This window comes from Hyposmocoma kahamanoa, unplaced genomic scaffold (genome assembly GCF_003589595.1).
Source record: "Hyposmocoma kahamanoa isolate Upper Pololo Valley unplaced genomic scaffold, ASM358959v1 80, whole genome shotgun sequence".
Lineage (NCBI taxonomy): Eukaryota > Metazoa > Arthropoda > Insecta > Lepidoptera > Cosmopterigidae > Hyposmocoma > Hyposmocoma kahamanoa.
Genome location: NW_020654051.1, coordinates 5,783,347 through 5,802,017, shown reverse-complemented (window position 1 = coordinate 5,802,017; position 18,671 = coordinate 5,783,347). Strand labels below are relative to the sequence as shown.

Here is an 18,671-nt window from a genome sequence, read left to right as displayed (position 1 = left end):
AACGCAATAATGCTCACGTTACTGCTTGGCAAAATGCTTATTACTTCGTTTTTTTTATTTTCAAAGATATTAGGCGCTACTTTCAAATAATCTTTTTAATAATTTGCCAAATTTTATTCAGCTTCTAGGAATATTTACTATTACATTTATGTACTATATTTCGTAAACTGTTTGCAGTAAAAGTTAAATGTTTTTTAAGTAATTCTTTTGACTTTATTGATATTGTTGCGCAAAGGGACCACACTAACATGTTTGACGCCACTGTCGAAATAATGTCTAGATGAAAAAAGCGAGATTTTCATTTAGTGACTGTATTGATTTCAACGTGCGACATGTCACAAGATGTAGATTGTTCTCGAAATAAGTCGCTTTAGTCTTACCTTGGGCCTTAGTAGCACATAAAGCAAGTTGAACTGGTTAGTACATAGTAAAACTTACTCGTGTATTAATAATGTAAAGCAATTAAGTCAACATCTGTATAGAGGAGGTTCTGTAATGGTGTAGAAGTCATTTTAATGGCTCATATGAATAATGTTGCGAAATTGACAGACATAATGTAAGTAAAAATAAATTAAGCCTATACACAAAACTAATAAGTGAATTAAGACCTTATTTTACTTATCTTAAGTTGGAAATGAAACTATTTTTTTTGTTTAAAATAATAATAATAACAACGCACACACTCAACATAGTGTGAAACCCTGGGTCGTGGGTGCCATAGACACACGCAGACAACCACAAATTACATCTAAACTCACGAGAGAAATAAATGTAGGCCATACAAATATTTCTCCCGGCACGGGAATCAAACCTGGGACCTCAGCGTGGCAGTCCGGCATGGTAATCGTTCGGCCACGAAGGCAGTTTCGCCTCGCGTATAAACAAAACGTTATGGGTCCTTTACAGGTCCCGTGGTCACGGTTGACATGGCCTGTAAAGAGCCTGAAACGCGTGGATGCGTTTGAAGAAACAAATTCCGATTGTTACGTTTTAAGATTTTAACTGCACCATTATGTGACATCCCCGTACCTATACTTCTGTTGCTTACAAAAGAAAAAGGTTTAAAGAATAATTCAATTTATAATGTTCCACTATCTTATGCCGTGACATCTAGTTATTTTATAATCAATTTTAAAACTGCTGAAAGTTAAAGTTATTATCTTACCTGCCTGCCTTTTACTTAATTTTCCTAAAGTTTTCAGGAAATTTATGAAATTTCTAGGTATTTTACAAATTATCTTAAACACTTTCAAAAGCTTATGTAAAATTACATAACAGTTATACTTTCATTTTGTTTGCCGAAAAAATTGTCTGGCAGTTTTGACAAAATACCGTCTAGAATAGATATCGTTTTCGCAGTTTTCCATTGCAAGGTACCAAATTGTATACAAACAGTAACAATTCTTGATTTGAAATTGATCATGGCGACGTGCATAGGTCCCATACAAACTTAAGTTTGTAATGTTGAAAAGTACTGTTTGTACATTTTGTGGTGCGACCATGCTTATTAATTGCGGTCTGATTACAAAGATTGTATTGGCATACTATGCAAAAATATAGATGACATGAAACACAAAAAATTCGCTAATTGGTAATGTATTTTTTTTATCTAGCACATGTAACATTAAAAAAATAAACTGGAACTGTGCCATATAAACTTTTGTTTTTATTCCCTTGTTCCCACTTTAGTAACATCCTAGAAAAATGTCGATTAAGCGAATGACATTGCATGCCGACATGCTGTAAATGGAATTAGAAAATTAATGTATGGTAATGGACATTTCACGGTTTGAAATTATAATAAAATCTCAAGTTTAATAAAAATTTATATATATTGACTTCCAAACATACAAAATGTATCAAAAATATAACATTCCAAAATATAATATACTGTTATGTTACATATAATTTGGTGTAATAAGTGCAAATTTGATACAAGGATGTGTTGGTGCAATTGACTAATTAGGCAGAACCTAGAACCTCATTGTCATCGGCACAGTAGCGACACACCCTTATTATACTAGTGGTAGCAATATTTCTCTTAATGAGGTGTGCTCATTTCTATCTTCTGAAGACTTGCGACCTAGTATCTGTCTGACCAAGATTTTAGTTTTGGAAAATTTGCCGGCGCGCCGGACACGCCGCCGGGCGCGCCGTCGGCGTACGCGCCACCTGTAAGGTTTAATGTATCACAAAAAAGAAATGACGTTAGGGCAAACTGAGAAACAGGCAAATGTTGTGGAAAACTCAAAGAAACAGGTTTGCAGTGTCTTATTTCAGCGTGTCCCCGACAACGTAGTCGGTTCTACTCCCAAAAAAACTAGATGTAGTCGGTCCGCCGCGCCCCGTTCGGCGTTATAGAGACAAGAAAGCGTTACATACCCATACATACATTGTATGTATGTATGGGTAGCGTAACGCTTTCTTAAAATTAATGTTAATTTTATGTAGTGAATAAACATTTTAGATCAGAAAAACTTGAAACCATGGTTATTTTCGATCCCTGTTGGCGCGTCTACAGATATATGACTTACGTGAAATTCAATGACAACATCAGATATTGACTAATATAGCTTCTTATTTAACTGTCATATTTTCTATTACCGTACGTAGCATCGAGTATATAACCAGAAATAGAGACGAAATGTCGTTTCATTTGTTTGAAAAGTATTCTGCCAAATCATTAAGGTGACAACTGCGCTCCGATTGGCCAGTCCGAATTCGAAACAATTGACGGGTGTCGTCAATTGTTTTACTTCAAATCGACCAGTTTAACTTGAGCTTTGGTATAATGGACGAAAATTGAAAAATTTACGTATTCAATATTTAATAATAATTACCGACGAATTGTGATTACGTTTGTTTTGTAATTAGATGTTTTGCTATTTTTCCCACACCAAGAATGGAACAGCCCGATGAGTTGCCAGGGATGGATGGCCTTTACTTCGTCTCTATTTCTAGTTATGTGCTCGATGGTACGTAGTCATTTTTACTCGATATTGGCGAAATGATCAGCGATTATTTTTTAAATCTTATGGGGCCATAACATTTAAAAAAAAAGATGAGGCGGGTCTAGGGGCGAACAAGTCGGGCGCGTGGTGATACGCGAAACTACTATCGAAGACCTGTGATGCCACTGCACGTCGCAAAGGTCTGAGTGGCACTCCCACGGCGCCGGTGACTCTCAAAGTTAACAAGGCTTACCCTTCAGAACCGGAACGCAGTAATGTTCATTATTACTTGACGGCAGAAATAGGTAAGGTACCTACTTCACTGGATGAACTCTCACAATAAGGTCTACTGCTACGAGTACTTAAAATACAAATACATCAATGGATTAATACGATAATACAGACACAGCGACAGAGGGTTCAGAAATATTCGTGATTTCTGACTTTTTCTGATGATGTTCAAAATTTATTCACACCTACATTTGTTACTTACATTTACTTACGTTGTTTTTCGAATTTGACTATTCATTTTACGTTTAAAATTTTGGATGTCGCTAATGAAAACGAGGATTCTGATTCACTATGATGGCATGGTAAAAAGAGTAAACATTGTGATAATGTAATACCGAGTGCGTTTAGTTCTCTCCGCTTCCGCTCTTTCTTCAGCTTCTTTTTGCTTCCTTTCACATATTCCCAATGGACGTTCTTTGCTGGAAAAAACGAAAACTGCAGAAGGATTGTAACGGAAAAAACAACGCAGAAAATCGCGTTAGTATTACGCAATGTTACTCGATCGTTAACAATTCGTAAAATATATCATGTACCTATGATGCAACCTTCTTGTCATCAGCAAGTGAATTTTGCGTAAACTGATAATGTCTACTGCTTTAAAAAACTTAGATCTCTCGTCTTCCAGCGGGAAAGTGCGCTCAGTGTATTATTTTGTTTTGGTTACTCCCACTCAGGGTTCGAAATGATCAAGATATTTATTTTATTTGATAACTATCATGTTAATTATCTGATAATTTATTTGATACATATTCGGTAACTGGAGTATTATCGGATTTATATGAGATACACAATAACAAAGTTATGGAGCAACATATCCATCCATATCTTCGATTTATGACTGAAAATGGTAAATAGTGACAAAACTAAATGAATAGATACGAAGAAAAATCTTTGGAAAAAAGAATTGGTTGGTGACTTTTGAGATTAATAGTTGACATGTTTAGATATGTCTTGGATACAAACACATGGCACTATATTGCTAGTGGCAGTTTGTTGTTGTTCCAATTAATTTTATAAATATCAAGATCATAATATAAATTAACAAGATTTACCGTGGTGATCACAATGATAATTGTCATGGTAATTATCAGTTCCAACCCTGCTCCCATGTATTCAGTGTAATTTTTAGAAAGGTTAACCAAGTTAAGTGTTAACCATTCGCTTAATAATAATAATAATACAATTTATTTATTGAGACAACTGAGACCCAATCAAATGTTAGTAGGTACAGACTTAAAACTATATTAGTACTTATATTTTACCGGGGACTTTGTATTAATTATTAAGTGCCGCATAATTGGACACTCATTCTTGTCAGCAACTGTCTTCAGGAGGCTATTGGGGCTGTGACGTATTCTCTTCAGTAGCGACGCCGACTTTTTACGTACAACAGCCGTAAAACTATGGACGCACGCGTCAGTGAACATGGCTGAGGCACTGCAGAAACGGGACAGCCCCAACAGCGTCCTGAAAGCGTTGTTGTATTGCATGCACAGAGCATTTCGAGAGCACTGAGTGTAGCTCTTCCACAGAGTGCTAGCGTACATTGGTGTGCAGTAAGCTTTAAACAATGTTATCTTAACTGCAACCATACATCTGGCGAACCTACGGGTGAGCATGTTTGCTCTCACCGAGAGTGCTCTCCGTTCGCGCTGCATATCCAGGTCATCCTTGAGGTCGTCGGTAACATAGTGTCCCAAATATTTAAAGTGGCTAACCCTTTTTAACGGAGAACCATTAAGTAGTACATACAGGAAGTGCACACGTAGGACTCTTCCTACCGGCGGCTCCAAAGATCATAAACTCCGACTTTTTAACATTATATAACAAGCCATGGGATGTTGCATATGACTCACGTACTCCAATTAGTTTTCTCAATGCTTAAGATACTTTCTCTCTATTTTGCGTAGGTGTGCAAGTACTTTTCCATGTTAACCACAGCCGATAGTCGGTAAATAAAGAGGTGGACTTAAAACTTACGTCACATTTTTCACTTTGATGTACGGTCTGTAATAAAGACAGTATTGTTTTGATAACAAGCGATACGGTGGGACGAACACATCGTGTGTCTGGCGGTAATGGACACGCCTGTCCATAGCAATTGCATTGCCACCCAGATCTTTAAATCGCAAAGATCTGTGAGGCACTGCGACCGCGCCCGTCACATATCGGAACGCAGTAATGTTCATATTACTTGCTTGGCGGCAGAAATAGGTAAGGTGGTTATTAGACATCTAAAGAATGAAGGCCCGTATTAATAAATCCATTTCAAGTGCACTATGTATCGATATTACAATCGTTGGGGAATGGACGGTAAAACGGACCGCGCCTATAACTTTGAAACTGCGTCATCTATTATCGACTTACGTCCACTTGGTAGTCGCCTCTCTCCCATGTACGGTCAGTATCCTTGGAGGGGCCACGTGTTAGCATACGTTTTTATCAAGGTAAGTTATTTTTGGAGAATTTTGATGAAAAAAAAAGATTACCTATCACAAACTAGAAACATGATTTACAGAATTTTGTTTCTCGGAAAACCTTTAATTTTTATTGAATAGATTTTGTTACATTTGTCTGAAAACACGTTACGGTTTTTTTCATTACACCATTTAATGTTTCACTATTTTCTCATATTGACAAGTGATTCTTTTCCCGATTTTATTTCCCCAACAAACTGTTTGACCGATGTATCTAATGAATATTTTTATTTTGTAAAAAGCGATATCCATGATACATTTTTGTTATATTATTTCTTATTACAGACATTAAAAGTGACGTGTCGCACGATACTACTCATCAAATTAAAGCACCTCGCACCTTTAGAAAATATGGTGAACGAGATGGAAGTTAATTTGATCGAGTTGTAGTCGCTCGCTTCGCTCGTTCGGATCGTGCTGCTTTTTCATATACTAACCTAACCTAAACCTGCAGGAGGGGGTCATACCGTCTAGGTAATGCAAACAAATTCGACTCTGGCACTCGCCGGCCGCTGCCGCGCCACGCTCGCTCGCTCGCTCGGCTCGTGCGACTTTTTCATATACTAACCTGACCTAAACCCACAGGAGGGGTTCGATCTAACTATGAAATGCAAACAAATTCGGTTCTGGTACTCTCCTCGATTCAGTTAAAATTTATTTATTGAATACTCAAGACCATTGTTTTTTAAATTACATTTCAGAAGACAGCAAAAACATAGCACAAATGGTATGACGAATTGTGGTAGGCCCCCAGGTTAAATTACCTATCACACGATCAATATGGGCTAGGCAATGGAAGTGTAAAACCATTAATATTCCGAGATGTATCCGTGCCGATAAGAGACCACCTTGAGCTACTTGGTTTGGACTTATCATCCAATCTCAACTTTGGGAGATACATCGAGTACTGGGCAATAACTGCTACCAGAAAACTAGGCACACTTTACAAGGTCAGGCGGTACTTCACACCTGAACAGATTTTAAATCTGTATAAAGCACAAGTTCGATCCTGTAGTACTGCTTCCACCTTTGGGACGGCTGTGCCCATTACCAGTTAGCTGCTTTGGACTCGTTGGAGCGAAAAGCAAAGAGACTTATTAGAAATAATTCTTGTGGAGTCGAAGCTTCAAAATCTCGACCATCGCAGAAAAGTAGCCTGCTTGTCGGTTTTCTATCGGATACATTCCGGGGAGTGTGCGCAAGAACTTTTCAATTTAATTCCACTCCAATTTAACTCCATTTTTATGTCGTCGATATTCCACCTATTCGCACTAAGCGCTTTGCTTCCTCCTTTCTGATGCGTACGACAAAGGAATGGAATGCTCTATCTGTATTTCCCGAAAAGTACAATTTGGGGCTATTCAAGGCTAGAGCGAATATACATTTTTTAGGCAAACGCGTGTTATCGTCGGTCACATCGTCGCTTAACATCAGGTGAGAATGTGGCCAAGCGTGTGTCTATTATATATTAACAAAAGCTCACACTCGGCGACAGCGTGGAAAGCCGTCATTGCGCTAATATTTGGCGTTGTATTGTTAGCACGGTGTTAGGTGGGGCACTAAAGGCTATTTGATACTAACCGGAGCTGACTGAAGGTGTACAAGTGCCGTATTCCTTTTACCGCATATACTGCCAAAGCAGCTGATGTCCCGAACATAATCCACGTCAAAACTAATATTGCTAATACGATCTGCAAGAATCTGGATTTTAATTTTGTATAGGAATAAGAAAAAAGTACGCGAGGGTCATCGTTTCGTGATTTGCATTCCGTGTGAAGAGTAGTGTAGGTAGATCTAAACGTTTATTTGTTTCAACATTAGCATAGAGGGCTGAGCCTTGCTTGAAGCTAAATGTTAAAAACTAGGTTCTGACTTCCAATATACCTTAAACCACTAGACTCAGATTAAATTGTACTTCAAAGTGGTAACATAGAGATATCAGAATGATTAAGAGTTACAGACGATAATGCCATTGTTGTTTACTAAATATAACCCGAAAATGTCAGAAATATCATGGAAATATAAATAAATAAATAAATAAATAACGCACACACTCAACATAGCCCCGCACTAGGGAAACTCTGTGTCGCGGGTGCCATGGACACACATATAGACAGCCACAAATTACACCCAAACTCACGAGAGAAATAAATGTAGGCCATACAAACATTTCTCCCGGCCCGGGAATCGAACCTGGGACCCCTGCGTGGCAGTCCGGCATGGTAACCGTTTGGCCACGGAGGCAGTTCATAATTCAGTTAATAAGTCTTTAAAAAATATAAGATATATTTTAATACCATAGGATACCCTTTCACAACGCTATCCCGTTAAATGAACAAATTACGAAAAAAATGTTCATAGTATTTTTATATTTAAGATTTAGGTATATTAAAACGTAAAAGTATTTAAGACGCTTCAAAATTGAGATGCAAAATGTCATATTTAATAACGGAAAACTTACAACCGCAATAGTATCTTAATTATCTACTTAATAATATGGTCGTTGGTAATTATGTACTTAGCATTTCATTTCTAACCCGTTGGCTATTACGATCACGATATTAAAACGCAGAAGTAGTTCGAAGTAGAGATATTTCTATAAAATTGCGTACGTACCACGCAAGGTGTTTTTTGTCACTACTTTAGCGTATTTATAATGCTTTAAGCGATGTAAGAAAACATCTTACAGAACATTCGGCAAAATATACAGCTATTGTAGCCCTTTATTACGTCCTTTGGTAATAGAAAACATCTTACGGGTTTCATAGAACCTTAGGCAAAAAATATGGCTATTGAAACCCTTTATTATCTCCTTTGGTAATAAGAGTCGCCGCAGTAACACTGTTATACCACTTGTTTACTACTATTGGAGTTATTTCGACCTACTAAAGAGCCTCTAAGTGCTAACATCGGAGTCTAATTTGGACTATAAGAGAGTTATAACGTGCACTATCGCTAAATTTTAGGTCGTATTACAGCTACAGGTTTTTAATGGAACTAATAAACAGTCGTTATAGAGCTTGTTTTTATCTATATATTATTTTTATTGGGTGATGACCTTGCGTGTGCGAATTGTGACACATCCGGATGTGCAGCCCTGTGTGTATATTGTGGTGATAATTGTAAAGATAAGAAAAGAAAAACAAAAATAGACAATAATGGTTCAAAAATATTAATTACACTTTTCAATTACCGCTCTTATAATGTTGTATTAATGAATTAAAAAGTTCTACATTTGAAAAATTCAATGTTGAGCAGAAGCATAGATATACCTATATCTATGGGCAGAAGGCATTAAAAATAACATTGATAAATTAGTGAAATAGTTTAAAGAGTCTAGCGCCCTATATCACTTACTATTTTAGAAGAATAAAATGAAGATTTTATTTTTGACATTATCTATTTGCTGCGTTGTTTTGTGTTGCGTACTGTGGCTTCTAACACAAGTAGTTTTTACTTACAAGTAGCTCCAACACTCGATACTTTAATTATGTTACCTAGTAAACAGGTAAATGCTTTTTTTATTGTTGTATACTCACAGGAACCCAATGACGACAGCCGATTATCATCAATCTGTCATGAATAGGCCGTATAAATTTTCCTTGGTACAGCCCTATTAAACCCTGATCGACTGTTAAGTTTAAGGCGGACTTGATTACCACGGGATCACCAATATCGCGTACGAATGCATCTATTTCTTTGTCTGTAATTAATATTTTGATAATTGTAACTTTTTATCAAAAAAAAAGTCGAAACATCGTGGAATAAATTTGCCAAGTTTTATTGAAATCGGTACCGGAAAGTGTGTGAAACCTGATTGATCCCCTAGTTATCCACTCTCAGAGGTGGAATTTCTTCAAATGGGGTTAATCCAAAAAAGTATCATCGAAATCGGTTGACAAATGCGGGAGTAAATAACACAAAAAAATTAACACAGACGAATTTAGAACCTACTCCTTTTTATAAAAGGAGCTCGAGTCTTTAAACACATAATTACCAGAAATTAAAAAGGAAAATAACGATGATGTAACGTGTGTCGATCGTGATTGATCGAATCAAAATAATTCAAACAGCACCTATGACCCGATAACCCGGGTTACTAGCTTCTAAATAACCCGATCATTTTAGAGTTTCATGGGTCATGCGCGCAATATTCGACTTTATCTCTATAATTTTAGAGATTATTCAACAATTCACAATATTATTGTGGTCTAGTTCACTCTCACGTCACTCATGACACGGTTCGCCTTCTCACTCTTGGTTTGGCTTGAACATTTGTTCGATAGAGCATTCGTTCGATAGAACCGTCGTTCGAACGATAACAAGCACATAGAAAACTTAGTAAGGTCCGTTAGTTCGTTCCGTGGCTTAGTTGGCATAGCATCTGCCACGGTTTGCTAGGAGACGACGTCGGTTCGAATCCGGCCGGATTGAAGGAATTTTTTCTTAGTGTTCAATCTTTGTATTAATACTTATTACAAACTAGTGGAGTAATTTTACAAAAATAATTGAATATCATTGTGGTCAAACATCGTGAAATTCAATAAACTTAGAACATACATATTACTTGACGAAATTCAACGGAGTTTCGTTTGTCCACAATAACACCTGATTCTACATTTTGACCTTAAAAATAATCCAAGCAGTTTGGGAAATGTGGATCAAGGCGAGAGTTTGGTTCCTTAAATGTACGCATAATCAGCGTATAAAACAAAATGCTTTATGCGTGTTGATGAAACATCTCCAGGATCGATAATTGGACATAGCTATGCAAACTAGAGCCAAAATAAAATGTCACTTTCGAGATAATTAGATTTTTGTAAAAACACGAACGACGAAAACCTGCGGGCTTTACACAGAGACGTCAAGACGCGTATGGACGAGGTACGTCAAAGTCTATGGGAAAATCTCTTAGAAGATGTCGAGCCCACCCACCAAGCCTTCTGGCAATCTAATCCGTTACCTTAAGTCTGGCACGGTTGTCCAAATGCCTCTCCTCAACCGACCCCACCACACCCCAGCATTTGATGACAAGGAAAAGGCCTGGCCGACAGCCTCGAAGTCCAGTGCTCCCTCAGTTTAGAGTCGGTTGACCCGACCCATCTCCTTCAGGTGGACTCCGAGATCAAACTCAGAGCAACCTTCCCGACCCTCATCTCCCCCCGGTCACCCCAAAGGAAGTAGAATCGCTCATAAAGGACCTTAAGCCCCGCAATGCCCCAGGCCCTGACGGTATCTCCAACAAGGTGCTTAAACAGCTTTCTGCAACCCTCATCTGTCTCCTGACTGCAATTTTTAACGCTGCTCTGACCAACTGCATCTTTCCGCAAAAGTGGAAAGAGGCGGTTGGTCATCGGTATTCACAAGTTACCGTCCCATCTCCCTGCTTAACACCATGGGCAAACTCTATGAGCGCATCCTCTACGCCCGCCTCAGAGACTACGTCATGTCTCACAATCTCCTCCCCGAAGAACAATTTGGCTTTAGAGCTAAGCACTCATGCATCCAGCAAGTGCACCGGATAGTGGAGCATATCTCCGAAGGTTTCGATCGCTCCCGTTTCATGCCCACCGGCATGTATCAGTTGTCTTCACGCGAAGTAACCTATCCAGTCGTAGGGTATAAAACCTCACAGCGATCTCGCTCTTTGGCCGCCTAATCCCTTGGGTGAACACGGTCAAATACTTAAGAGTTACGTTCGATAGGAAGCTGTCATTCAAAGGACACTTGAAAACCGTCCGCGATTTCGGCCGAGTGTCGAGCAGTCAACAGCCTCTGAGGATGCCTCGTGGAGAGGCGAAACACGTGTCGGGTTGGTTTGTGACTGTAGTTGCGCTTATGTTATTTATTTTATTAATTTTATGCGGAGGGAGAGTGGGATAATTAACTGCATGAAAAAATATTCAACACAAGCGTAGCTATTTTGCACGATTTAACCTTCACTGGATTCGGAGTAGCAAATTAATTTACTTCCATTTTTAATGACATGGACTTCCGCATAGTAACGCCTGAATCTAATAATTACTTCAAAACATGAGTTATGTGTAGCATTGAGAATGATATACTAATAGTATAGTTATATTAGTAAAAACGAATATAATAGGGAAACTATTATGTTATATAGCAATAAATAGAAAACATTATATATCTTTTTATTTAGTTAACGAGAACCATGTTCTAGTTTTCGTAATGAAAACGCTAAAGGTCTACAGTACTTCAGTACCTACATGTAACATGGATCCATTTAGCATATTCAAAAAATACATTATCTGAAGTTAAGCAGGATGGTTCTTTTTAGCTGTTAAAAAGTTACTTATTTAGGATTGGTACCCTGAAGGACCTTTATTATCTCCGTTTTGGCTTGGTATATTGCCAGGGTCTTTTGTGAGCGGGTAAAGGACACGTCTGGAGTTCTACCTAAATACATAATTCAATTTCACTCGAGGTGTGGGTTGGTTCTTGTTTGCATAACTATGTCCAATTTAAGTATCGGCCAGCGCCTGATGTACAGATGGCGGAACTAAAAAAATTACTATAGGTAAGTACCTTTCGCAGCTTGTTCCAGAAGGTCGTAGTAGAATTTTGTTGCCATTTCAAGAATAACTATACTGCCATATTGGGGGGCGTAGAAAGCGTTTGCAAATCTTGTGTGATTCACAAGTAAATTCATTTCCTTAAAAAAGTTTATAGCATTCCTTATATTTTGAAATGGCATAACTTTTAAATAATATGGTGTCAAGTGATCCAACTGAGAAAAAAAAACTCTAATTAAGTAATTTGTAATTTTGTTACTTTATCTGAATTAATAACGCGTTTTGTAATTAACGTAGAGAACACGACAGGCGTGGTAAGTACTGAAGAGATTTGCTATCTTTATGGTAAAGGATGCGTTCCCACGGGCCGTGATGTCAAACGCGCCTATTAGTACGAGCTCGCTAAACGGGCGTGTCCACGCGACCTTAGGCAATTAACACACTGCACCGTGTCCCGCGACGGAGCGCGGAGTTGCGTTTTTTAACGTTGTACTGAAATACCTCAGTTTGTATGGAAAACACGCGCCGTCGAACACACTGACAACGCTTCTCCACGCGGCAGCGCGGCCGAGGGGTGCAGCGAACCGCAGGGTACGGCACACTGCGCTCCGCACTACCGCGCAGATTTTTAATCAATTTGTGTCTATTCCAGTAATTGTCGTTCGGATTATCCCTAACAAATAATCAAAAGATTCAGTTGACATACGTGTGTAGTTGAAAAATTAATCTTCATATTTTCTTAAATCTTTGTAATGAAGTTGAATGTCATGACGCAGATCTGCGTCTCCGCCAGCGCGCGCGTGATTCTGTGTCCCGTGCACCGTCGCGGGGCGCGGTGCAGTGTGTTAATCGCCTTATTCGTGTTTATATTGAGAGCACATCCGAAGCGATAGGCGGGCGGATCCGAACAGGCCGCCACAGGTGAGCACGGGCGTGCTTGGGCGGCCTTCTTCCCACTGCGCGTTAGTGCGAAACGCGCGGCGCGGGTCGCGTAGCGGACCACGGGCCGTGGGAAGCCGCCTTTACACCAATGCTAGCAATGCAAAAAAACACTCTTACTCTATTACTCTTAATATATTGCGTTAATAGGGTCTTATTTTAAGCATGGGTTTAAGATGTACTTAAGTACAAGTGGACACAAGTGCCGGGACGGACAAGTCTTGCGCCTGGTGTTAAACGACACGCTTGTCCACAGCAATTGCAGTGCCACTAAGAGCTTTAAATCGCAAAGATCTGAGTGATACTGCCACTGCGCCCGTCACCCTGAGACATAAGTTGATAAGTCCCATGTGCCTGAAATTTCACCAGCACCCTTACCCTTCCCCTTACCTAGTTTAATTAATATATACCTATAGTTAGGTTAATAAATTTATATATATATATACTAAATATTTATTTATATGTGTAAATTAATATATACGTAGGTATATAATATTATGGTCACTTATTATTTCATAATATGATAGTGTAAGTTTTTAATCATGCATTTACATTTTTGTCACTGGCACACTACGTCTCCCTCTCTGTTCAATTCTCCTCTGCCTCAAAGGTTGTCTGGAAGAGATAGCTCTCGGCGATAAGGCCGCCTTTACCCACATTAATGCTAAGTTGTCTATGTACTGTTTTTGTTTTGTATGTGAGCAATAAAGTGTATTATCTATCTATCTATCCCCTTAAAAAAATTACTTACAAGTAGAAACAGACTAGTTAGTAGAAAGCTTGCTTTCTATGCAGGAAACACTGTCACTTCGTATTCTAGTTTTACAATTAGGAACATTTAAGAAGTATCATTTGTATGAACGGTCTTGTACGCTGTAAACGGCTCCAAATTCTTTGAACACATCTGATGCTCTCAAATATTGGACAAATTTCTCCTGTTCTCTGTCCGAAACAATTAATTAAAGGACTTTTGAGTCTTTGATAGTAATTCTTTCGGACGGGAGAAAATCCCTGAAAATTATGAATGATGGCCTAAATGCTCTCATTCTGAACCAGAGAACGAGTTCTCTCTTTAGGAAAACTAGGAACGGGGCACAATGATGAAAAATTTAAGAGGTCCCGTGTTATGGAACAAGAAAGGAGCAGATGATACCACCTCTACAACATAAAGCGCGCCTGTAATTTAAATTAAGTTATTCAATAAATGCATATTACTTTAGACGTAAGTTTTTTTTTGACGGGACGAAAAAGTCGTGCGCCTGGTGGTAAGCGACACGCCTATCCATAACAGTTGCAGTGCCATTCAGAGCGTTAAATCGCAAAGACCTTATGGGCACTGCCACTGCGTCTGTCACCAAGTGGACAAGTCCCATGTGCCTGTAATTTCACCAGCACCCTTACTCTTCTAAACCGGAACACTGTAATCACTGCTTGGCGGCAGAAATAGGCAAGGTGGCAGTACTACCCTGGACGAACTCTTTCACAAGGAGCTCTACTGCTACTAAAAAGTTTAATATGATTGCAGTGATAATAAGTAGGGCAAATTTAGTACAAGTACTCACTGATACTAGGAGGAAAATACTGGTGCCCCGTGAGTACAGTGCATAAGAAAGTACAATAAATATTGAGTACAGCATGCAGTGCTAAATACTGGCGTGATAAAGAAGCTCTGACACTGGCCAGGAATGGCTGGGATGAAGGCGCAATGCGCTTGAAGGTAAACGACACGCCATAACCGTAACAGCTGCAGTGTCATTGAGAGCTTTGAATCGCAAGAATCTGAGGGACACTCCCATCGCTCGGAGACATGCATAAGTTGACAAGTCTTCATATTCGGGCAGTTTCACCAGCACGGTACATTGTGACTTGAATAACATGTCCAACCACAAATTAAGAGAGAGCAGATGATTAATTCTGCCATGAAGATTCTTTTGCACCTTCGTAGCTAATAATGCCCTTTTATGAATACAGTTAAACGTTCGATGCGGATACGATATCGTTATCCAACAGCGTTTACGGAGTTAATAGGTTATATTTCACCAATAAAGTCCTTTTATATACATTTTTAAGACTTTAAAGGCCTAAAATATAAGAATGCATTTAGTCTTGCATTAAAATAAATTAATAACATTGAAGATTTTATTTTAAATAATAAGAGATTTCCATATTACATTCTTGCTTTGTAAACAATAGGACGTTCGGTAACTTTTCACTTTCAATCGATAATTGTGTTTGCGTTTGTAGCCTTTGCCGGTCGATAAGTTCGAGTAATCGTACGGGGGTGTGACGTCATTTCGGTTCCATTTCGAATACGTCAGTTTGACGTTCGATTCGGGTGTTGTGAATAAAAATGAAAAGAAATCGTACGATATCAAATGGAATCGATCGACAACTGAGTTATCGTAAGATTCTGAACTGACCCCATAGTCACTTACCCAACCGCAGGAGAATAAGAAAAATTAACCAAGGATTATCCTCAGGCCTTTAATACGTACTGTTTCAACAAACAGTCTTGGCTCCAAGTTGAAATCAGTGGCGATAACAATAGATCAAAATTACTATCGCAATAATGAAGTGCCGTATAGACCACGAATTCAGGCTTCCTAATATTAAAAAATTAATTAACCCGTTCATGGTCAGTAACGACGTTTACCGTAAAACTAAATATCACAATATGATAGTACGGAAGACTTCGCTTCCCGTTGTTACCCGTAAATAACCAAGATACATTTCTACCGGGAGAGGAAAAATTATTCCTGCTACAAAACCAGGTAATGTAGCAGGAATGTTTGTTCCCCTTACAAAACCAATATGGCGGACCGGTAATGTAAAAAAAGTCATATTACGATTTCGAAGTGCTTTCCGTGTACTTGCTGCCTACTGCAGGAGCAGTGGAGGACCATAGACAAGTAAGGACAAACATGAGGTAAAGAAGTACCTAAACATAAACATCGAGTACATAATACTCGAGGAGTATAAATAACGTTTACCACGTACTCCATGCAACGTACTGACAAAGTTTAACGATTTACTCGCACATTTGACGTTACATTAAGACGCATACAGTAGTCACCAACATATTTGAAACACATGAAAATAAATATATTCTCATGTTGGAGCAAGTCCAAAAGAAGTTTTTGAGATATTTATATAAAAAAATATTTTACTACTACCCATTCCTGTACTCAACACGCTTTCTACAAGGTCACTTGGGCTATGAGTCCTTGGAATTGCGTAGAAATGTCGCATCACTTAGATTCATTATAAATGTATTAAGAAATAATATTGACAGTGTGAGCCTAGTGGAAAAGATCCTTAGGTTCAGGGTCCCTGATGATTACTGCAACAGGCGACGTGGTGTGCCCCTCCTGGCAATCGAGCCCTCTCGCACTGAACTGCACCGACACTCGCCTATTCCACGTACGACTGCACTCCTCAACTCCATGCTCGCAGCATCACCGCAGTGTGATGTGTTTGTGACTGGGATAGAGAGACTGATGACGGAATGGAAGAGAGTTTTGGAGAGATGTATGAATGAATTAGTAAGTAGATAATTTTAAGTTTATTTTATTGTTCTATTTCTTGTTGTTTTGTGTATTTGTTTTCTTTTTCTTTTTAAATTGTTATTAACTAAATTGTCGTAACGCCATGGTGCAAACTGTTATGTTACACATTTTGTCTATTAATAAATAAATAAATAAATAAATAAATAAATTTGTATGAGGTGATGCAAGTTCATGTCAGCCTTTGAATTTTCTAACAGTAAAAGTAAGTTTTAACCATTTTTTTTTCTCTAAAACGCATATATGTTTTAGTACTAATTCAATATGATAATGTACATGTGTATAAGCACTATGGCACAAAGGAAAGGTAGTGTATTTTTTGTGTGCGGTAATGTCCATGAACGGCTTAAAAAAACACTACAAGTACGTACTTGGTACGTCAGATTAGCAGTGGTAATGGCAGGATTATAGCAGTAGTCACCGGCTATCATGACTAGCCACATCAGTGAAGCCACCAGTGACCAGCATGAAAAGTAATTTAATAGCGCCCATTTCTGAAAGTAGATTACAATTATTAAGGCGGATACGGAAAAGTGTCTTCAAATTAAAAGAAAACAAATAAATTTTTACAATCTTTTAAGTCAAGCCATAGAGAAAGTCGCTATGGATATGTATTAAACAGTGTTGGGCAAAATTTATTGTTCAGGCAATTAAAGATTGACAATTAATTAATGTCAATTCCGAAACATCAATTAACAACTGATTAATTGTTAATTGCGAGACCAGCAATTAACAATTGATTAATTGTTAATTGCGTATATCAACAATTACAATGAATCTTATCAATGTTTTTGATTAACAATTAACAATTAAAACTGACAATTACGATAAATTTATAGGGCATATGGATAATTGAGTGGGTGAGTGAGTGGGTACGTGAGTGGGTGAGTGAGTGGTTGAGCGGGTGGGTGAGTGAGTGGGTGAGTCAGTGGGTGAGTGAGTGAGTGAGTGAGTGAGTGTGTGAGTGAGTGGGTGAGTGAGTGAGTGAGTGAGAGAGTGCGTTGGTGAGTGCGTGGGTGATTGAGTGGATGAATGAGTGGGTGAGTGGAGAGTGCGTGGGTGAGAGCGTGGGTGAGCGCGTGGGAGAGTGGGTGAGTGATTGGGTGAGTGAGCAGGTGAGTGAGTGGGTGAGTGAGTGGGTGAGTGAGTGGGTGAGTGAGTGGGTGAGTGAGTGGGTGAGTGAGTGGGTGAGGGAGCGGGTGAGTGAGTAAGCGGGTGAGTGCGTGAGCGGGTGAGTGAGTGGATGAGAGAGTGAGTGAGTGGTGAGTGAGTGGATGAGTGAGTAGTTGACTGAGTGAGTGGGTGAATGAGTGGGTGACTGAGTGGGTGAGTGAGTGGGAGAGTGAGCGAGTGAGTGGATGAGTGAGTGGTGGGTGGTGAGTGAGTGGGTGAGTGATTGAACGTGATGTGATTCTTAGAACAATTTATAAAAATTTATTGCAATTAATTTAATTGCAATTAAATTCAATTAAATTGAAATCAATGGCAATTCAAATTAATTGCGACGTTGCAAATTGATTTTAATTGAATTGATTTTTTAATCTGATTGAATTTCTGATTAAAATTTAATTGATTAACGCCCAACACTGGTATTAAAAAATATCTAATCACTAAGTAAAAACTACCTCGCCAGACTTAATTTTCAATAGACCTCTATCGAACATTCGCAATTGGCCGTATCTCTTATAATCTTTAACTTAAATTTCGATTATAGAAATCTTGAAGAAGTATAGTGAAAGGACTTGAAAAATGGGTTGAACTTGAAGTTAAAGATTGTAAGTTATTCGATCATACAATAGCGTATTAACTCAAAAAGTGCATTTTTTTCAGAATCGATAAAAACGAATTACTCACTTTCCGTGAAAGATTACTAAAGTTTATGTGTAAGTTAAAGTTTATTAGAGACATCTGATCTTC

General features: G+C 38.5%; 1 protein-coding gene across 2 annotated transcripts in view; it reads right to left on the bottom strand.

Annotated features, from left to right (window-relative positions):
- Window positions 1-1,927: 1,927 nt before the first annotated feature.
- Window positions 1,928-18,671, bottom strand: part of LOC113233807 — a 44,594-nt gene continuing 27,850 nt past the window's right edge. For both annotated transcript variants that reach the window (XM_026469018.1, XM_026469019.1), the window contains 7 exons: window positions 17,126-17,248; window positions 12,266-12,467; window positions 9,259-9,422; window positions 7,301-7,410; window positions 5,223-5,249; window positions 3,578-3,661; window positions 1,928-2,172 (listed from right to left, as the gene is read on the bottom strand). In XM_026469018.1, the coding sequence (XP_026324803.1) occupies window positions 2,016-2,172; window positions 3,578-3,661; window positions 5,223-5,249; window positions 7,301-7,410; window positions 9,259-9,422; window positions 12,266-12,467; window positions 17,126-17,248 (867 nt within the window). In that variant the 3' untranslated portion in view covers window positions 1,928-2,015. The remainder of the gene's footprint in view (window positions 2,173-3,577; window positions 3,662-5,222; window positions 5,250-7,300; window positions 7,411-9,258; window positions 9,423-12,265; window positions 12,468-17,125; window positions 17,249-18,671) is intronic.